At 38.3% G+C, this 14794-nt stretch overlaps 1 protein-coding gene across 1 annotated transcript in view; it reads left to right on the top strand.

Annotated features, from left to right (window-relative positions):
- SETDB2 (SET domain bifurcated histone lysine methyltransferase 2) overlaps positions 1-8839 on the top strand; it is a 94539-nt gene extending 85700 nt beyond the window's left edge. The window contains exons 17-21 of the mRNA XM_056826129.1: positions 82-215; positions 3644-3681; positions 5118-5234; positions 7255-7326; positions 8242-8839. Of these exons, the coding sequence (XP_056682107.1) occupies positions 82-215; positions 3644-3681; positions 5118-5234; positions 7255-7326; positions 8242-8369 (489 nt within the window). The 3' untranslated portion in view covers positions 8370-8839. The remainder of the gene's footprint in view (positions 1-81; positions 216-3643; positions 3682-5117; positions 5235-7254; positions 7327-8241) is intronic.
- The last annotated feature ends 5955 nt before the right edge of the window (positions 8840-14794 follow it).

The following is a 14794-nucleotide window of genomic DNA, read 5'->3' as shown; positions in this document are numbered from 1 at the left end:
TTTGACAGTAATTCTAAAGAGAATGAAAGCTGCCATAATAAACAATTGGCTCAGCACATTTTATTCTTTTTTTTTTTCCAGAAATGTTCATTTTGCCTTCGGAAAGGAGCTACTGTGGGATGTGACATTAAAAAATGTCCCAAGAATTACCATTTCTTTTGTGCCAGACAGGACCACGCCATACTGAAAGCTGATGACTCTATTGGAATTTACAGGTATTTAATCAAAACTTTGCTACGCATGTTTTTAATTTAGAAAAGAGTGTTTGGCTCAATGAAAAAGCAAAAATTTTTTAAAGAATCTTTTTTGTTTTGTTATTCTGAACCTGACAGATACCATTTGTGCTTTCTCAGAGAGAGTAAATCAAATGCTAGATTCAGGGAACAGAAAATAGGCCAGTCTGGCTGAAACACAGAGTTTGTGATGGGAAATAGTGAAAAAGCAAGTCTGAAGGAAACCAGATTGTGAAAGCCAATGCCAGGACAAGCAGCTAGGTGGCTTAGTGGATAGAATGAGGGTGAAGAGTCATGGAGATCCGGGCTTGAATTCTGTTTCACTTAGTAGCTGTGAGCCTAAGCAAATCATGTAACCTCTGTTAGCCTCAGTTTCCTCATCTGTAAATGAAGATGACAACAGCACGTATCTCATGGAGTTGTAAGGGAAAACACAAAGAAATAATATGATGTGTAATATACGTAGGGCATTTTGCAAGGTGCCACTTAAGGATTAGCTGTAACTACTTATCCCAGGGGAAGTTGGGAGCTCCTGAGAATTCTGAAACAGAGTAATATGATTAGATCTTTGTGATAAGAAAAATTAATTAATTTAAAAAAAGATTTATGCGATAAGAATATTAATTTGGAGGCTGGGTGATAGATTGATTAGAGAGGGGGTAGATTTGATTAGAGAAGGACTAGAACCAATTCAGCTTTTATTGCAGTAGTCTATGCAAGAGATGATGGAGATTGGGAGCAGCTTGGTGGCTCAGGGGATGAACAGCCAAGCCTAGAGACAGAAGGTCCTGAGTTCAAATTTGGTCTCAAATACTTCTTAGCTCTGTGATCCCAGGAAAGTCACTTAATTCCTGGACATTGTCTAGCCCTTACCACTCTTCTGCCCTACAACCAATAGAAAGTATTGATTCTAAGATAGAAAGTAAATTTTTTTTTAAAAATGGATGGAAACTCATGAAAATATAGTGATGGTATATATAGCGAAAAGGCAATAGTCATGAGATACTAGTTAATGATCAATACAGGGGTGTGCTGGTAAATATTTAACAACCTGCCCTCTTCTCCCAAAATGTACGTAAGTGCTTTAAAATTTAATCTGCATTAACATTTTCTTCATTCTTTTCTTAAGAGAACAGTAAGATACCGTGCTCCCATAGAAATTAACCTTGAGCATTGACACCTGAGATGCCTTGACGTGTTTGCTCCGTGTGTGCCTGGCTACTAGAGTTGTCTTTTTTCACTTTTTCATTGATGATATGTGTTTATAGCAGAGCTCACAGGGAGAATGGAGAGGGAAGGGGGAATATTTGTCCTTCCTATGCCATCTCAGCAAATGCTGGAGCTATTTCAGCTGGCTGACTCTTGAACTTTCAGTTAGTCTAAAGTTCTCATTCTAGGAGACGATTCAGGAACCAGGAAGCGTTGCCCTCACCTCATACACTAGATTCTCCAGGTTCCACAGGTGGAGACCCATAGCACTTTTGCAGAAGGCTAGCCTTCGGCTCATTTCAGTAAAGATGCTCTCTCCCATTGCTCCTTCTCCCTCTCTGACCACTCTTTTTCAGTGTCGTCCGGCGAATCCCATCTCCCACTCCCTGAACGTTACCACCCTCTTTCTCTACAAAGTCTCTCTTGGTTATCTCATCAGTTCCCAAGAGTTGTTATCCCAACACAGACTCCCAGATGTACCCAGCCAGGCTACCATTCTAGCAACTGCTTCAGGAGCCAAATGTTAGGAACCAGCTTTGAGAAGGCAGACTCCTTGTGCCTAGACCAGAGTGCAGGATGGACCGATAGCAACCCATTCAGCCAGGCACCGAGAGAGAATAAACCCAACCCACTGAAGAATGGTAGCTTCAGAGAGCTCAGCCTCTGTGGGAATTTCATGATGACTACAGATGGAGAAAAGGACTTCCATTTAGCCAGAAGCTGTGCAGTTGCTACTTCTTCCAGAAATCATGCTTTGTTAGCTTTGGAGATCTCCAGATACTCCAGATACTCCCAAGCTCCCTTGGCCTGTTTGCTGTTCCTTGCACAGGACATTCCATCTCCAGACTATGCTTTTGTGCTGGCTGTCTTTCATCTATGAGATGTTGCCTTCCTCTCTTTGCCACCCCTTCATGACTCAACTCAAAGGGTAGCGCAGTGACAGAGGGTAAGGGTTCAAAACAAATCCCCTGGTGTATAGGAGGCCTTTCCTGGTCTCTCATCCCAGTGACTTCTCCCTGAGATTAGCTTTCCTCCAGTCTGGATGGATGGATGTAGTGACTTAAATATTATCTTCTTCCATTTGAATGTGAGCTCCTTAAGGAAAGGGACAGGGTTTTTGCCTTTCTCTGTATCCCCAGACTTTAGCAAAGTGCTAAAGGAAGGGCTTAATACTTTTCAACTTGACCATTCTTTTTCTCCCAAGATGTAGTCCTGCATCACCTTTTGCCTGCTGGCCATCTCCATCGTTATGGTCCCTTAACATCTCAAAGACAAGTTTGAAAAATGTTTATCCCTTTTCCTTACTACCTTCTTTCTTTCAAGGGCACCACCATCTTTCCAGCCAGTGGTTTCAAGGCTTCAAAATCAGCCCCAACTCTTTGCTCTTTCTCATCCCCCACCAAATTCAACCCAATTTTGTTGATGCTGTATCCCCAAATACCTCGCAGAATCTATCTTCTCTCCATGTTCAGCCACAACTCTATTCCAGGTCCCATCCCCTCAACTAGGCTAGTGAAATACTTTTCATTTGTCTCCTTGTCTCTAGGCTTTCTTCTCTCAGATATATCCTCCATGTAGCTAGCTTGTAAGTAGAGGCAATAAAACCAAGCCAGACATTCTCTTATACTAACCAGCTAATTACCAAAGCTTAAATTTGATGTTGCCTAAATTCTTTAATGTCCAGAGTTAGGTGACTGGTTGTCTTAAGGAAATCATGGTCATAAAGCCAATACAGAAAAAGCCTCTTATTATATAATAGGGACATAGATGCACCAGCTGATCCAACCTCACCTTACGTATGAGGAAACTAAAGCTAAATGAGCTTAAGTGATTTGCCCAAGTTCAAACAGGTAAGAGTAAGAAGCAGTAACATGTAACAAGTTCTCCTAACTTTTTTGGAGCAGTTGGGAGTAGAGTTGAGCCTTAAGGATTTGGAAGGGGGAGAAAAAGAATGAATTTAGATAGAAACGTATAAGCTATGTCTTATGGAGTGATGAACAGAAAAACTATACAAAGAATCACAGAGGTATGAGAGTCCTCATTTGCTACAGAACAGTATTTTTTTTTAATGCTGAAAACAATTTTTTGTTGGTCACTTTGAGAATAATTAAAAAATTTTGTTTTTTGAGGATTTAAGTCAAAGGAAATATAAAATAAATGCTGAATGCCTCTTTTAAATTATATATTCTATTATATTTTAGAGTGTTCTGCCAAAAACATGCTACTGGATCAAGTAACCGTAAGTTTGTCTTTGCTTATTTCTTAATTCAGGTCTTTAGATGAGATACCGAGTAGAGAACTATTATGTAGGCTTTATAAGAGCACATGTTTAACATGGAAGGATAAATCTTGAACCTGTGATTTCACTGGTGCAGGGAGCTCCTGGGTGAGGAAAGAAGAGAGAGGTTAAGAGACATAGCCAGGATGGAACAGAGATTTTCTTGGCTTTGGAGCCAACTCAATGCATGCAGCACTCCCTTTTTTGTTTTCTTATGAAACCATGTTAAAATGCCCATTTTAGATTTGTTAGGATTTAATTTTACCAATATAATAAATTTGCCTGCCAGGCTAATTGGTATCTAATGTCCATATAAGACCATATAATGATTAATGTTCTTCTCAGACTGACCAAATTGCCTGTTAAATCTCCGTACATGGCATCCTCCAGATACACTGAACACACCCTTATTGCTCCTTCATCTGTAGCAGTCACTTGACTTATATGACTCTCTTTTTTAAACCTTTACTTTCTGTCTTAGAATCAATACTAAATTTCAGTTAGAAGGCAGAAGAATGTTAAGGGCTAGGCAATGAGGGTTAAGTGACTTGTCCAGGGTCACACAGCTAAGAAGTGTCTGAGGTCACATTTGAAACCAGGACTTCTCATCTCTAGACCTGGCTCTTTATCCACTAAGCCACCTAGCTGGCCCTGTTTCTTCTTTTTCAAAATGGTGCAATTTTTGAAACTCAATCTCCTTCCCTTTTTGTGACTTTGTTGTTATTTTAGCAAACATGGACTAATCTAAATCCTTTATCAAGCCCAAGGGCTGGCTAGAAAGGGCTAGTTTGGGCTCAGAAAAAAGGACATCATATTCATTAAGTGACATTCTCTTGTTTACTCATTTTAAATTACAGAGATGCTGTGTCAAAGGAAAATTATACAATAGGGCATGGGCTCTTAATCTTTTTGGGTCATGGATTTCTTTGGCAAGCTGGTGAAGACTCTGGACCTCTTCTCAAGTCAACAAGCATTTATTAAATACCTACTAAGAGACAGGCCCAGAGTAATTTTTTTTTTAACCCCAACATTCATCACTGAAAGAAATGAGAAATTTCAGTTAGAGATCAGGAAAATAAAGATGTCATTTTCCCCCCAGCCAAGTTCACAGAATCCCTGAAATCTATACATGAATAGTAGGCTTTGAATTCTTATTCTCTGGCCCCGTCATCTTAATGAGAGGAAAATTACACCCAGAAATGGTCTTTCATGTGATCACTGGTTCCTAGTTTCAAGAAATTGCAAGTAAAAGATGTCTAGAGAAAGAATAACAATAGCCATTGTTCATGTAGCCTTCACTGAGTTGAAGCATTGAGTCACAATAAAGTGCTCGACACAACATAATCAAATACACTAAAACAATTTCTATGCCAAAACGGTGTTCTTCCCAACCAAAGTTGATTTGCTGAAGAAGATGAAAAAAGCTGGACTTATTGAAAATCTATTTGAAGCACTTTTAGAAGATCTTGATGGGATTCATTCCAAGATTAATGACACCACCACTTCCGAAAAAGGTACTATATGTGTGAAAATGTGACCCTTCCTAAAGGCCAGCGAATGAGACTTTCTCTATTTTTCCTCTATTTCTATTGCATTCTATTTCTCACATTCTTTTCGGCTTTACAATTCAGTAGAGTGGTGTTCAATTCAAGTAGAAACTGATCTTTGCCGGCCATATTAACTTAGAAAACTATAAATTAATATGATCCATGCTGTGTTGTCTTTATTTTGGCAAAATTTTTCCAGTTATATTTACAGTGATTTGGGCCACATCTGGGAGTTTTGTGTGGGAGTTTGACATCTTTCCTTTTGTAGAGCGGGAGCTCCTTGAGGGCAGAGGCTTTGTTTATCTTTGTGTCTAGTGAACAAATCCCTAATAAATGTGTTGTCTTGTTTCTAGTAAGCCCCTATTAAATGTTTGTTTGAATGCACTGAATGGGCACAGCAGTCCAGATCTCTCGACTCAAAGTCCAACATTCTTGAACTTACAGAATATTACATGAATACATGAATATACAGAAACAAAGAGGGTATCCCTCAAAGTCCTCCCACATTTTCTAGACACTCCAGGAGAATCTTCTTCATGAGATATAATATCTGTGTTGAGAACAATCAGGGATAGGAAAACAAAAAGATATTGTCAACTTGGAAATAACCTAGACCAAGTAGATGACCAATAAATAAAGTGAGGCATTTATTCAGAGTTGAGGATCCACAATTCAGAACTCTGCCTTATTCAGACAGGAATGCCTGGGGAGGAAAGGGGATTCTCCTATGGGTTAGTCATGGAAAACACAGAACAGCCAAACTGCAGGAAGAGAACATTGAAGATGTTGAGAGATTATTACAAAAACAAGGCCACAGAAATGTCCTTGGAACAGGGACAGTTAGAAACTGCTGGATATGGAGAGGTTCTTGGGTGGTAAAAAACTGCTGGTCAGAGCAGATAGGGGCCCAGTTTACTGGGGTCTGACAGTATCATTAAAACCTTATTTTAAGTAATGAGCCTTATGAAATAATGAATAAGCCTGGCCTGCCCAAGAGAGATTTGTGTGTGTATTTATGGGGAAAAATTTTGAAATGTTCCATGTCAGACCTTTTTGATATGTTAGTTAATGTCACTGAACTACTTTTTTTATCATCTTTTTATGCTTTGTTTAAAAGGGATGGTTCTCTGGCAGGGTAAGTGAAGGATCAGATCTGGAAATATAAGCTATAGAAAAAGATATCAATACAACTTTATTTAGCAAATACATAATTATGTAAATTCATAGTGGCATTCAACCACAATATTACCCAAATCCCTGCTGAAACTCAAGTAAAGCTTAAGTAAATGTTCCAAGATGATTTGTGCAGACTTCTGTCTCCTTAAAAATCAGTGGACTGATTTCTTTAATTTATTTCAAAATTCAGATTGTAACAACAGATTTCTCCCCAAAAAAAATCCAAAAAAGATTGTTGGAAAGAATTGCTTTATAGTTTCGGATATTTGGATTGAAGTTTAATTTGATAACTGTTTGCTAAAGATCTGTTTGGGGGAGCATCCCATTTTACGCTGTGTACTCTTCCTAGCCACAGATGGAGAGGTTATGTACACTACACTTTATTAACACCCATTTCAAGGCCCTAAAACTCATATTTTGAAATGATGAAATTTTACAAGGAACAATTCCTGATATTTCATATTCTAGGTAGCAGCAGCCACTAACATTTCAGAGGGTTTGCTTTCCATAGAGAAAAATGGAAAAGCAAAATTAATATATCCTCTCATTCCTAAGAATGAAAATTCTGCTCATTTTTTCAGTTGTCTGAATCACTAAGGAACACACTATTATTTCACGTTTCCTGTAACAGACCATTTCCCAAAGGTGTATAATTTTGTATTCTTTGCATACATTTTGGTATGTAATGTCGTCTTCCCTGCCTGAATTTGAGTTAATTGAGGAAGGGCATTTTGCTTAATGAAAGTACCCATTGATGGACTATGTAAAAAAGCAGATAGAAATGCATCTTTCTTCTTTCTCCCCTCCTTAGAATTACAAGAAATTGCAACCTCACTCTTTGACTGTGCCATATTTAAAAAAACACTCAAGAAATTGTCTACAGGTATGTAACTTTGAATCATAAAATAACCATTTTAGTTTAGATGAAACATTTACAGTATTGAGTGAGTGGACAGAGAACTAGTCCCTAGCCAAGGAAACCTGGTCTCAGATTCTTCTTCTGACAATATCCTGCCCATTTCACCCTTAACTTCTCTATGTCCAGGACACCGTTAAGTTGTTCTTTATGGGGTTTCTCTATCAATGAAATCACAGGTCCTGATCCTTCGATTTTTAATGCAGAAAAAGCCTTTCTTTTTACAAGTCTCTAAACCTCTGAATGAATGGCTAAATAATAATACTTTGCAAAAGGCAACCTCATTTTCCTGTACTAAAGCTGTTTCCTTATTTGGGATAATTTTCACGGGCTGTTGATGGGAATGACTCTCAAGGAAGATAAAACCGATGCATCCAGTTGACCACCAAAGATGTCTGAAGCATTTTCATGATCACAGTGCAAATATTCTTGTTAAATTACATCACAGGTGGTAGTGATCTGTACCTCCTTATATTGGAATCTGATGTTGTTCTGTCATAAAGTTATCATTAATCATGGTTATCATAAATGGACTCTTTACAAGATTCACTTCCTAGTTTTAAGGTCAGGTTAAAACCAAATCTAGAATGATGCCCTGGATAAAAAGCATGTTTTCAGAGAGGGATAACAGATGAATTCATTTTTTATATAACCTAAAATACCATACCTCACTTAAGGTATGAATAATTATTCTATTCCTCAAGCAGAATACCTTGTTTCACAGAGAAATCTTGGAATTAACAAAGTAGAATTTGGATATTTTGAATTAAGTATAACATCCTTAAAATGATTTAAGATCATCTGGAAGTGCCTTGTGAGCAAGGATACAACACTTCAGACTGGAAAAATAACCTGAAATCACTTTATTTGTTCTTGCTGCAGAGACTGTGATAAAGAAACTTCAGAGGGAACAGGTACAGTTACAGAGGAAGATAGAAGTGCTCCAAGGCATCAGAGAACGCATGCCTCTTCCTCAGGAAGATAGCATCAAACATTCAGCTGGCCCTTGATCTTTCTTTTTAAACTACAGTATTACTGTTTCTTAAATTGAGGACATATTATTTTTAAAAATGTTTTGTCATTTTTTTTTAATGCAGTGACTTCCAAATGATTTTTCCCTCTAGCCCAGCGGTTCTCAACCTCTCAATTTGTAGCAATGAGAATACATAATGCATTTCAGGTATTCACATTTTGAATCATAACTGCAGCAAAATTAGTTTTGAAGTAGCCACCAAAATAATTTTTTGGTTTGGGGTCACCGCAACATGAGGAACTGTATTGCGGGGTCACGGCATTAGAAAGGTTGAGAACCACTGCTCTAGCCCAAGTACAATCCTCCCTTGTAATTCTTACCCATTAGATCATGAACTTGTCAAAGACAAGGATTGTCTTCTGCCTTTTATTTTCTCTACATTTAGTACAATGCCTAGCACATTGTAGGTGCTTAATGTTTATTGATAATAAATCAATAAAAAGTCAAGCCAATGTGGGGTTTTCTTGGCAGATACTAGTTTGCCATTTTCTTCTCCAGCTCATTTTACAAATGAGAAACTGAGGTAAACAGAGGTAAGTGACTTGCCTATGGTCACACAGCTATTAAGTATCTGAGGGCAGATTTGAACTCACAAAGATGAATCTTCCTGACTTCAGACTCGGCACTCCATATACTATACCACCTAGCTACCTTTAATTAATCCTTAATTTTGTCCTAGTTGTCTCTGAATTTAGTTCAGCTGGACTGTAGTAACATTTAGAAATTAAGTTCTCTTCCATCCAATCATTTCTTCCATCTATAATGCTAGCTTTATTTTATAGACTCACCCAAAACTGTAAAAGAAAGCTATCCTACTCATTTGAGGTCTTAGCTTTGCTGGGGAAGCTGATGTCCTATTTATTGGTATATTTTTGCGCATCACTAGTAAAGTGATTGTGCTTGCTTCCATCTACCTTAATTTTTAATTTACAAAGATCACATTTCTTTGCTTAGGAAACTCTCTGGTTTCCTAACCATTTTTGTTGGCAGATTGCTAGCAATTTCAAAACACAACTTGATATTTAAGACTTTCTGCTTATAATTTAATTCCATTCCCCCCCCCCCCCATCATTCCTTGGACTCTCTATGAGTGATGTCTTACACCTGTACATGCCTGATCCCCAGGCTCAGTTCTTAGCACATGATAGGTGCTAGAAATATCAAATGTTTTGTTGAATGAATGTCTGCACACATTTTAGTAAAACATTTTACCTGAAGTTGTTCCATAACAATCAAATGTGTATAGATTTGTTTGGGCTTTCCCTTTCAGTTGGGTCGCACATATATCATTCTGACTTTTAATCTACATGTGGTAGATTTTGTTAAATTTTTTGTTTGGAGGGGGTTGAAAGAAGAAAGTAGTTGGGCAGATAACACTTTGTTTTCCAGGATATTTTGAATCTTTAAAATTCTATGCCATCAAGAGATAACAGGGTTCTGAGTTTCTAGGGACTAAAAGGAAACCGTGAAAAAAAAAAGTCTTGATTATAGTCTATAGCTAAAGAAGGCTCAAGAAGGTAAAGGAATGAACACAAGATCTCTTTATTCCCCATCCCATGTTGTAAGTTGGACTAGACAGCTGCTTGAGGTTGAAAGATGGGATTGCCTTCTTTGGGATATTTGACTAGTAGTGGTATCATGGGGTATTATGGCGTGCATTTATATAGCACTATAAGGTTCACAAAGTACTTTATATCTTAACTCCTTTGAACCTCAACAAATAAGAGACTCAATACAAAATTGTTTATAGCATTCTTTGTAGTGGCAAAATCCTGGAAACAAAATGGGTGTTCATTGATTGGACAACTGTTGAACAAATTATGGTATATTAAAGTAAAGGAATATTTGCATGCTTTAAGGATTTATGATTGAGTCGGAGAAACCCAAGATCTGTTTGAAGTAACAAAGTGAGATTAACAGAATACAATCATGAAAACAACTTACCTGATGGCCATAGAGGAACTAAAAAAATTATGGAACTCATTTAACATTGTGACCAATTGTGACTCTTCAGAAGACTAATGCTGGAGCATGTTACCTACCACTTGACAAAGGAGATGCAGTAAGAGCCACAAATTCATTTTTAAATTTGGAAATTGAACAAAAAACCCACCACATTTCCATATACACACAGAATACACAAAGAGTATATGAAATAGCAAACTTTCATACAACATGCTTTTTTAAAAACAAGTATATTAAATTTCACAAGTTACTCTCAAAATTGTTTTGCCTGCTGCTGTGCATCCTTTGGTTCTCCTCTGGGCACGAAAAAAAGTTTCAATAGCTCCCCTCCTCTTCTGTAGTATTATTGTTCATCTGCCCCGCACCCCATTAATGAAAATGAAGTTGTAACAAGCAGTCAAGCAAAATTAATTCACAGTGATCATACCCCAAAATGTAGTTCTTTTCTGTACCTTATCTCTTCTCTCTCTCAGGATATGGACAGCAAGCTTCATCTATAATAAGCCTCTTAGATATGGTTGGTTGTCGCATTGATCAGTTAAGTTTTCCCAAGCTGTTTTTCTTTACAAAGTGTACTTGTATAAATTATTCTGATTGGGTCATTCACTTTGCATCAATTCTTACTACCTAAGATTCTCTGAAAATGCCTTTCATAATTATGGTATGACACTATTCCATTATATTTACATATTATAATTTGTTCAGCCATTCCCCAATGGATGGAGAGCCCATTCGATTCTAGTTTTTTTGCTTTTATTTATTATTCCTTCTTACCCTCCTCCAACACCTCCCACTTCAGGATCAAGAAATTTGGTTTGTTTCCGACTATTCTTCCCCCAGTCCCTGCCTGCTCTTTCCCTTCTTTATCCTTACTTATTTCCTTGTTGAGCTTGATTTACTTCTACAACAAACTGATTGTGTTTGTTTGTCCACTACAGGTAAAGCAGGTTTATCTGATTATTTTATTTCTTGAAAAATAATGTCCAGGCTTCATCATGGTATTTGAGGTTTAAGATATTTATTTTCAGACACGACTGATGTGTTTTTATTTAAAAACAACCAAACACAACAAAACCCTTACCTTCTGTTTTAGAAGAGTTTAAGTATGGGTTCCAAGGCATAAGAGTAGTAAGGACTGGGCAATGGAGGTTAAGTGACTTGGCCAGGGTGACACAGCTAGGAAGTATCTGAAGTCATATTTGAGTCCAAGACCTCCTGCCTCCAGACTTGGCTATCTATCCATTGAGTCACCCAGCAGTCCCACCCCTCCACCCCCCAATGTGTTCTTTATCTTGCTTATTTAGTTTACAGGGTAGTGATAAAGATGAAGAAAAGGAAAACATCAATAAAACATTTAAAAAAACAAGAAAAGGTTAAGTTTAGAAGGTGTTGTGGTTTTATTATTATTATCATGAACATATAAACAATGTTAGCAGAAATTTAGTTTCACCTATAATCCCATTTTTGGCCTTTTCTATAGAGAAATGTTTATTTGTTTATGACTGTCAAATTAACAAGAAGCTTTTTTAAAGACAGACTGGGCTGAATGATTCAGCCTGCATATATCAGGTCAGGATGGGAGAGGAGTGTGTAAAGGTCATTAATGCATTGTTTTAGATTCTGGAAGTTGCTTCTACAGTAGAACAGCTAAAAGTTTTTAAATGCATCAAGTAAAACATACAGTATTAAAGTATACTGAAATAAAGATGTAACTTTTTTCATTCTCCAAGTACATAAGCCTCATCAAATCCCATATGGTCCAACCCATTATTTTATGAATGAGGAAATGGGAGGCCCAGAAAGAATAGTGACTTGTATAAGGTACTTCAATTAGCAGAACCAGGACAAGAATCCAGATTTTCCAACTCCTAGCCCAATAGTCTTTCTGTTACTCCTAATAATTGCTATTGCATATATAGCTCTTCAAGGTTTGAAAAGCACTGTAAAAATAGAAAGCACTATAAAAATAGCATTTTTTGTTGGCCCTATCTTACAGAAAGGGAAACTGAGGCAAGCAAAAGTTAAGTAACTTGTCTAGGGTCACACACTATTAAGTCTTTTTTTTTTTAAACCCTTACCTTCCATCTTGGAGTCAATACTATGTATTGGCTCCAAGACAGAAGAGTGGTAAGGGCTGGGCAAAGGGGGTCAAGTGACTTGCCCAGGGTCACACAGCTGGTAAGTGTCCGAGGCCAGATTTGAACCTAGGACCTCCTGTCTCTAGGCCTGGCTCTCAATCCACTGAGCTACCCAGATGCCCCCACTATTAAGTCTTAAGAGTAGATGTGAAACCAGGTCTCTCTGATGTAGCAGAACCTTTTTGAAACACTTTCCTTCCCACTAGGCTTCCACTCAATTTAGCCTTCTCTCTTTTTTTTTTTCCTTTTAAGCCCTTACTTTCTATCTTAGTAACAACTCTAAGTCAGAAGGGCAAGGGCTAGGCAAATGGGGGCTAAGTGACTTGCCCAAGGTCATACAGCTAGGAAGTATCTGAAGTTGGATCTGAAACCAGGACCTCCCATCTCCAGGCCTGGCACTCTAGCTACTGAGCCACCTAGTTGCCCCCTTAGTTTTCATTTATTAAAAGTATCTACACTAAGACCAGGCCCTGTGTACTGGGGAGACAAAGATAAAAATGGAAGAGCATCAGTCTCATGGAAGAGTACGATAGACACACAAAGTAAGCAAATATGAAATATATGCAAGAATATATAAAATCACGCCAAATAATGGGAAAATCAAGAAAGATTTCTTGTAGGAGGTTGTGCCTGAGGAGCTTTGAAGAGAGTTGGGGGTTCCCAAGAGGTGGAAGTCTGGAAGGAGTGCATTCTAAGCACAAGGATCATGTTGTGGGAGAAGATGGAATGCCATGTATGGAGAGGAGCTAGAATAAAGTGTGAGGGGGGAAATTATGTAATAAAACTGGTAACAGATTACAGTTTTTAAATGCCCCAAAGAGAAGTCTGAAGGCCTAGAGACGGGAGGTCCTAGAGGCAAGAGGGAGCTACTGAAACTTTCCAAGCAGAGGAGGGAATGCTTCAGGACGACCAACTGGCAGCTTGTATGCAAGATGGCCTAAACAAGGAAAAGCCCAGAGTTAGGCAGGACAATTAGGAGACGACTGCAAAAAGCCAGAGAAGTGGAAGGGGAGTTGTGGTATGAAGGTAGAGATAAGAGATGCTGTGGATGTAGAATCAAGACCTCACGACTGGCTGTGGAAAGAGAGAGTGAAGCATCCACGAGGATTCCTAGATTGTGAACCCAAGGACACAAGAATGACAGAAATAAGTAAGTTAGGAAGGCTGGGTTTAGGAGGAAAGATGGAATTCTACTTCAGGAATATTGAGTTTGAGGTGTCTATGAGGTATACAAGTAGAGATACCCAGGAGGTAGCTAGTGATGCAGGTGTAACTGGTGGTGCAAATGCTCAGGAGAGAAAACTAGATATATGGATCTGGGAGTCACTTGTCTAGAGATGATAGTTGAATCCAAGGGAGTTGATAAGATCATAAAGAGATGCTTTAAAGCAAGGGCTCTTAACTTTTTTTGTATCTTGGTCTCGGATCCTTTTGTGAATCTGGAGAAGTCTATGGACCCATTCTCAGAATATTTAAAAATATATAATACACAAAGATTACAAAGAAAACCAACTATTAAGATACAATAAGAAAAAAATAGTTTTAAAAAGAAATCAAGTTCACAGACTCTAGGTTAAGAACCCCTGCTAAAAGAGGACAGCCTCAGCAGAATACTTAAGCACACCCACAGAAAGACAAGCATGATGACAGCACAGAAGAGACCAAGGAGTAGTCAGACAAGGTATCAAGAGATTCAGGGCAACAAAGAAACCACAGGGGATGGGTCAACAGAGTTAAGTGCTGTGGAAAGGTCAAGAATATGCCCTTGAGAAAAGCTTCTGGATTTCAAACTGTGGAGAGAGCAATTTCACTAGATAAACAGGGATGGAAGAAACTGTTAAGTAAAGTGAGGGATATAAGAATGTAAACAACAGACGTGGATAGCTTTTTTTGAAAGCCTAGATATGAAAGATGCACAAAACAGGGTAAGAGATGGAGAAGAGACAGGTGAAAGGGAAGGTCTCGTGCTCTTTTTTCCAACCAATACAATTTAATCAGTTAGCTCTGAACGGGGAATTCTTTCATTTCTCTGAGCCTTTGCTCATGCCATCCCCTTATACACTTGGTTTGGTAGGAAAGCACCTATGATTTTTCCTAGCAATGCGCAAATGCACAACCTTATAACCCTTTAGGAAACTGTCTTATCTTAAGTTTAACCTCTCCTAGCTTTGGTTCTTTCAGTACCTCCCAGAACACTGGGTCTGAAGCTGCTCTGTGCATAGACAATACTCAATAACCGTGTGTTTCAGGAGCTGAAGCAGCCTGAGTGAGTCTAGGAGTTCCAGTGGAGCCAGTTTGT

The sequence above is a fragment of the Monodelphis domestica genome, chromosome 4 (genome assembly GCF_027887165.1).
Source record: "Monodelphis domestica isolate mMonDom1 chromosome 4, mMonDom1.pri, whole genome shotgun sequence".
NCBI classification, from domain to species: domain Eukaryota; kingdom Metazoa; phylum Chordata; class Mammalia; order Didelphimorphia; family Didelphidae; genus Monodelphis; species Monodelphis domestica.
The sequence above is the reverse complement of the archived record's forward strand: the minus strand, read 5'-3'. Positions and strand labels throughout refer to the sequence as shown.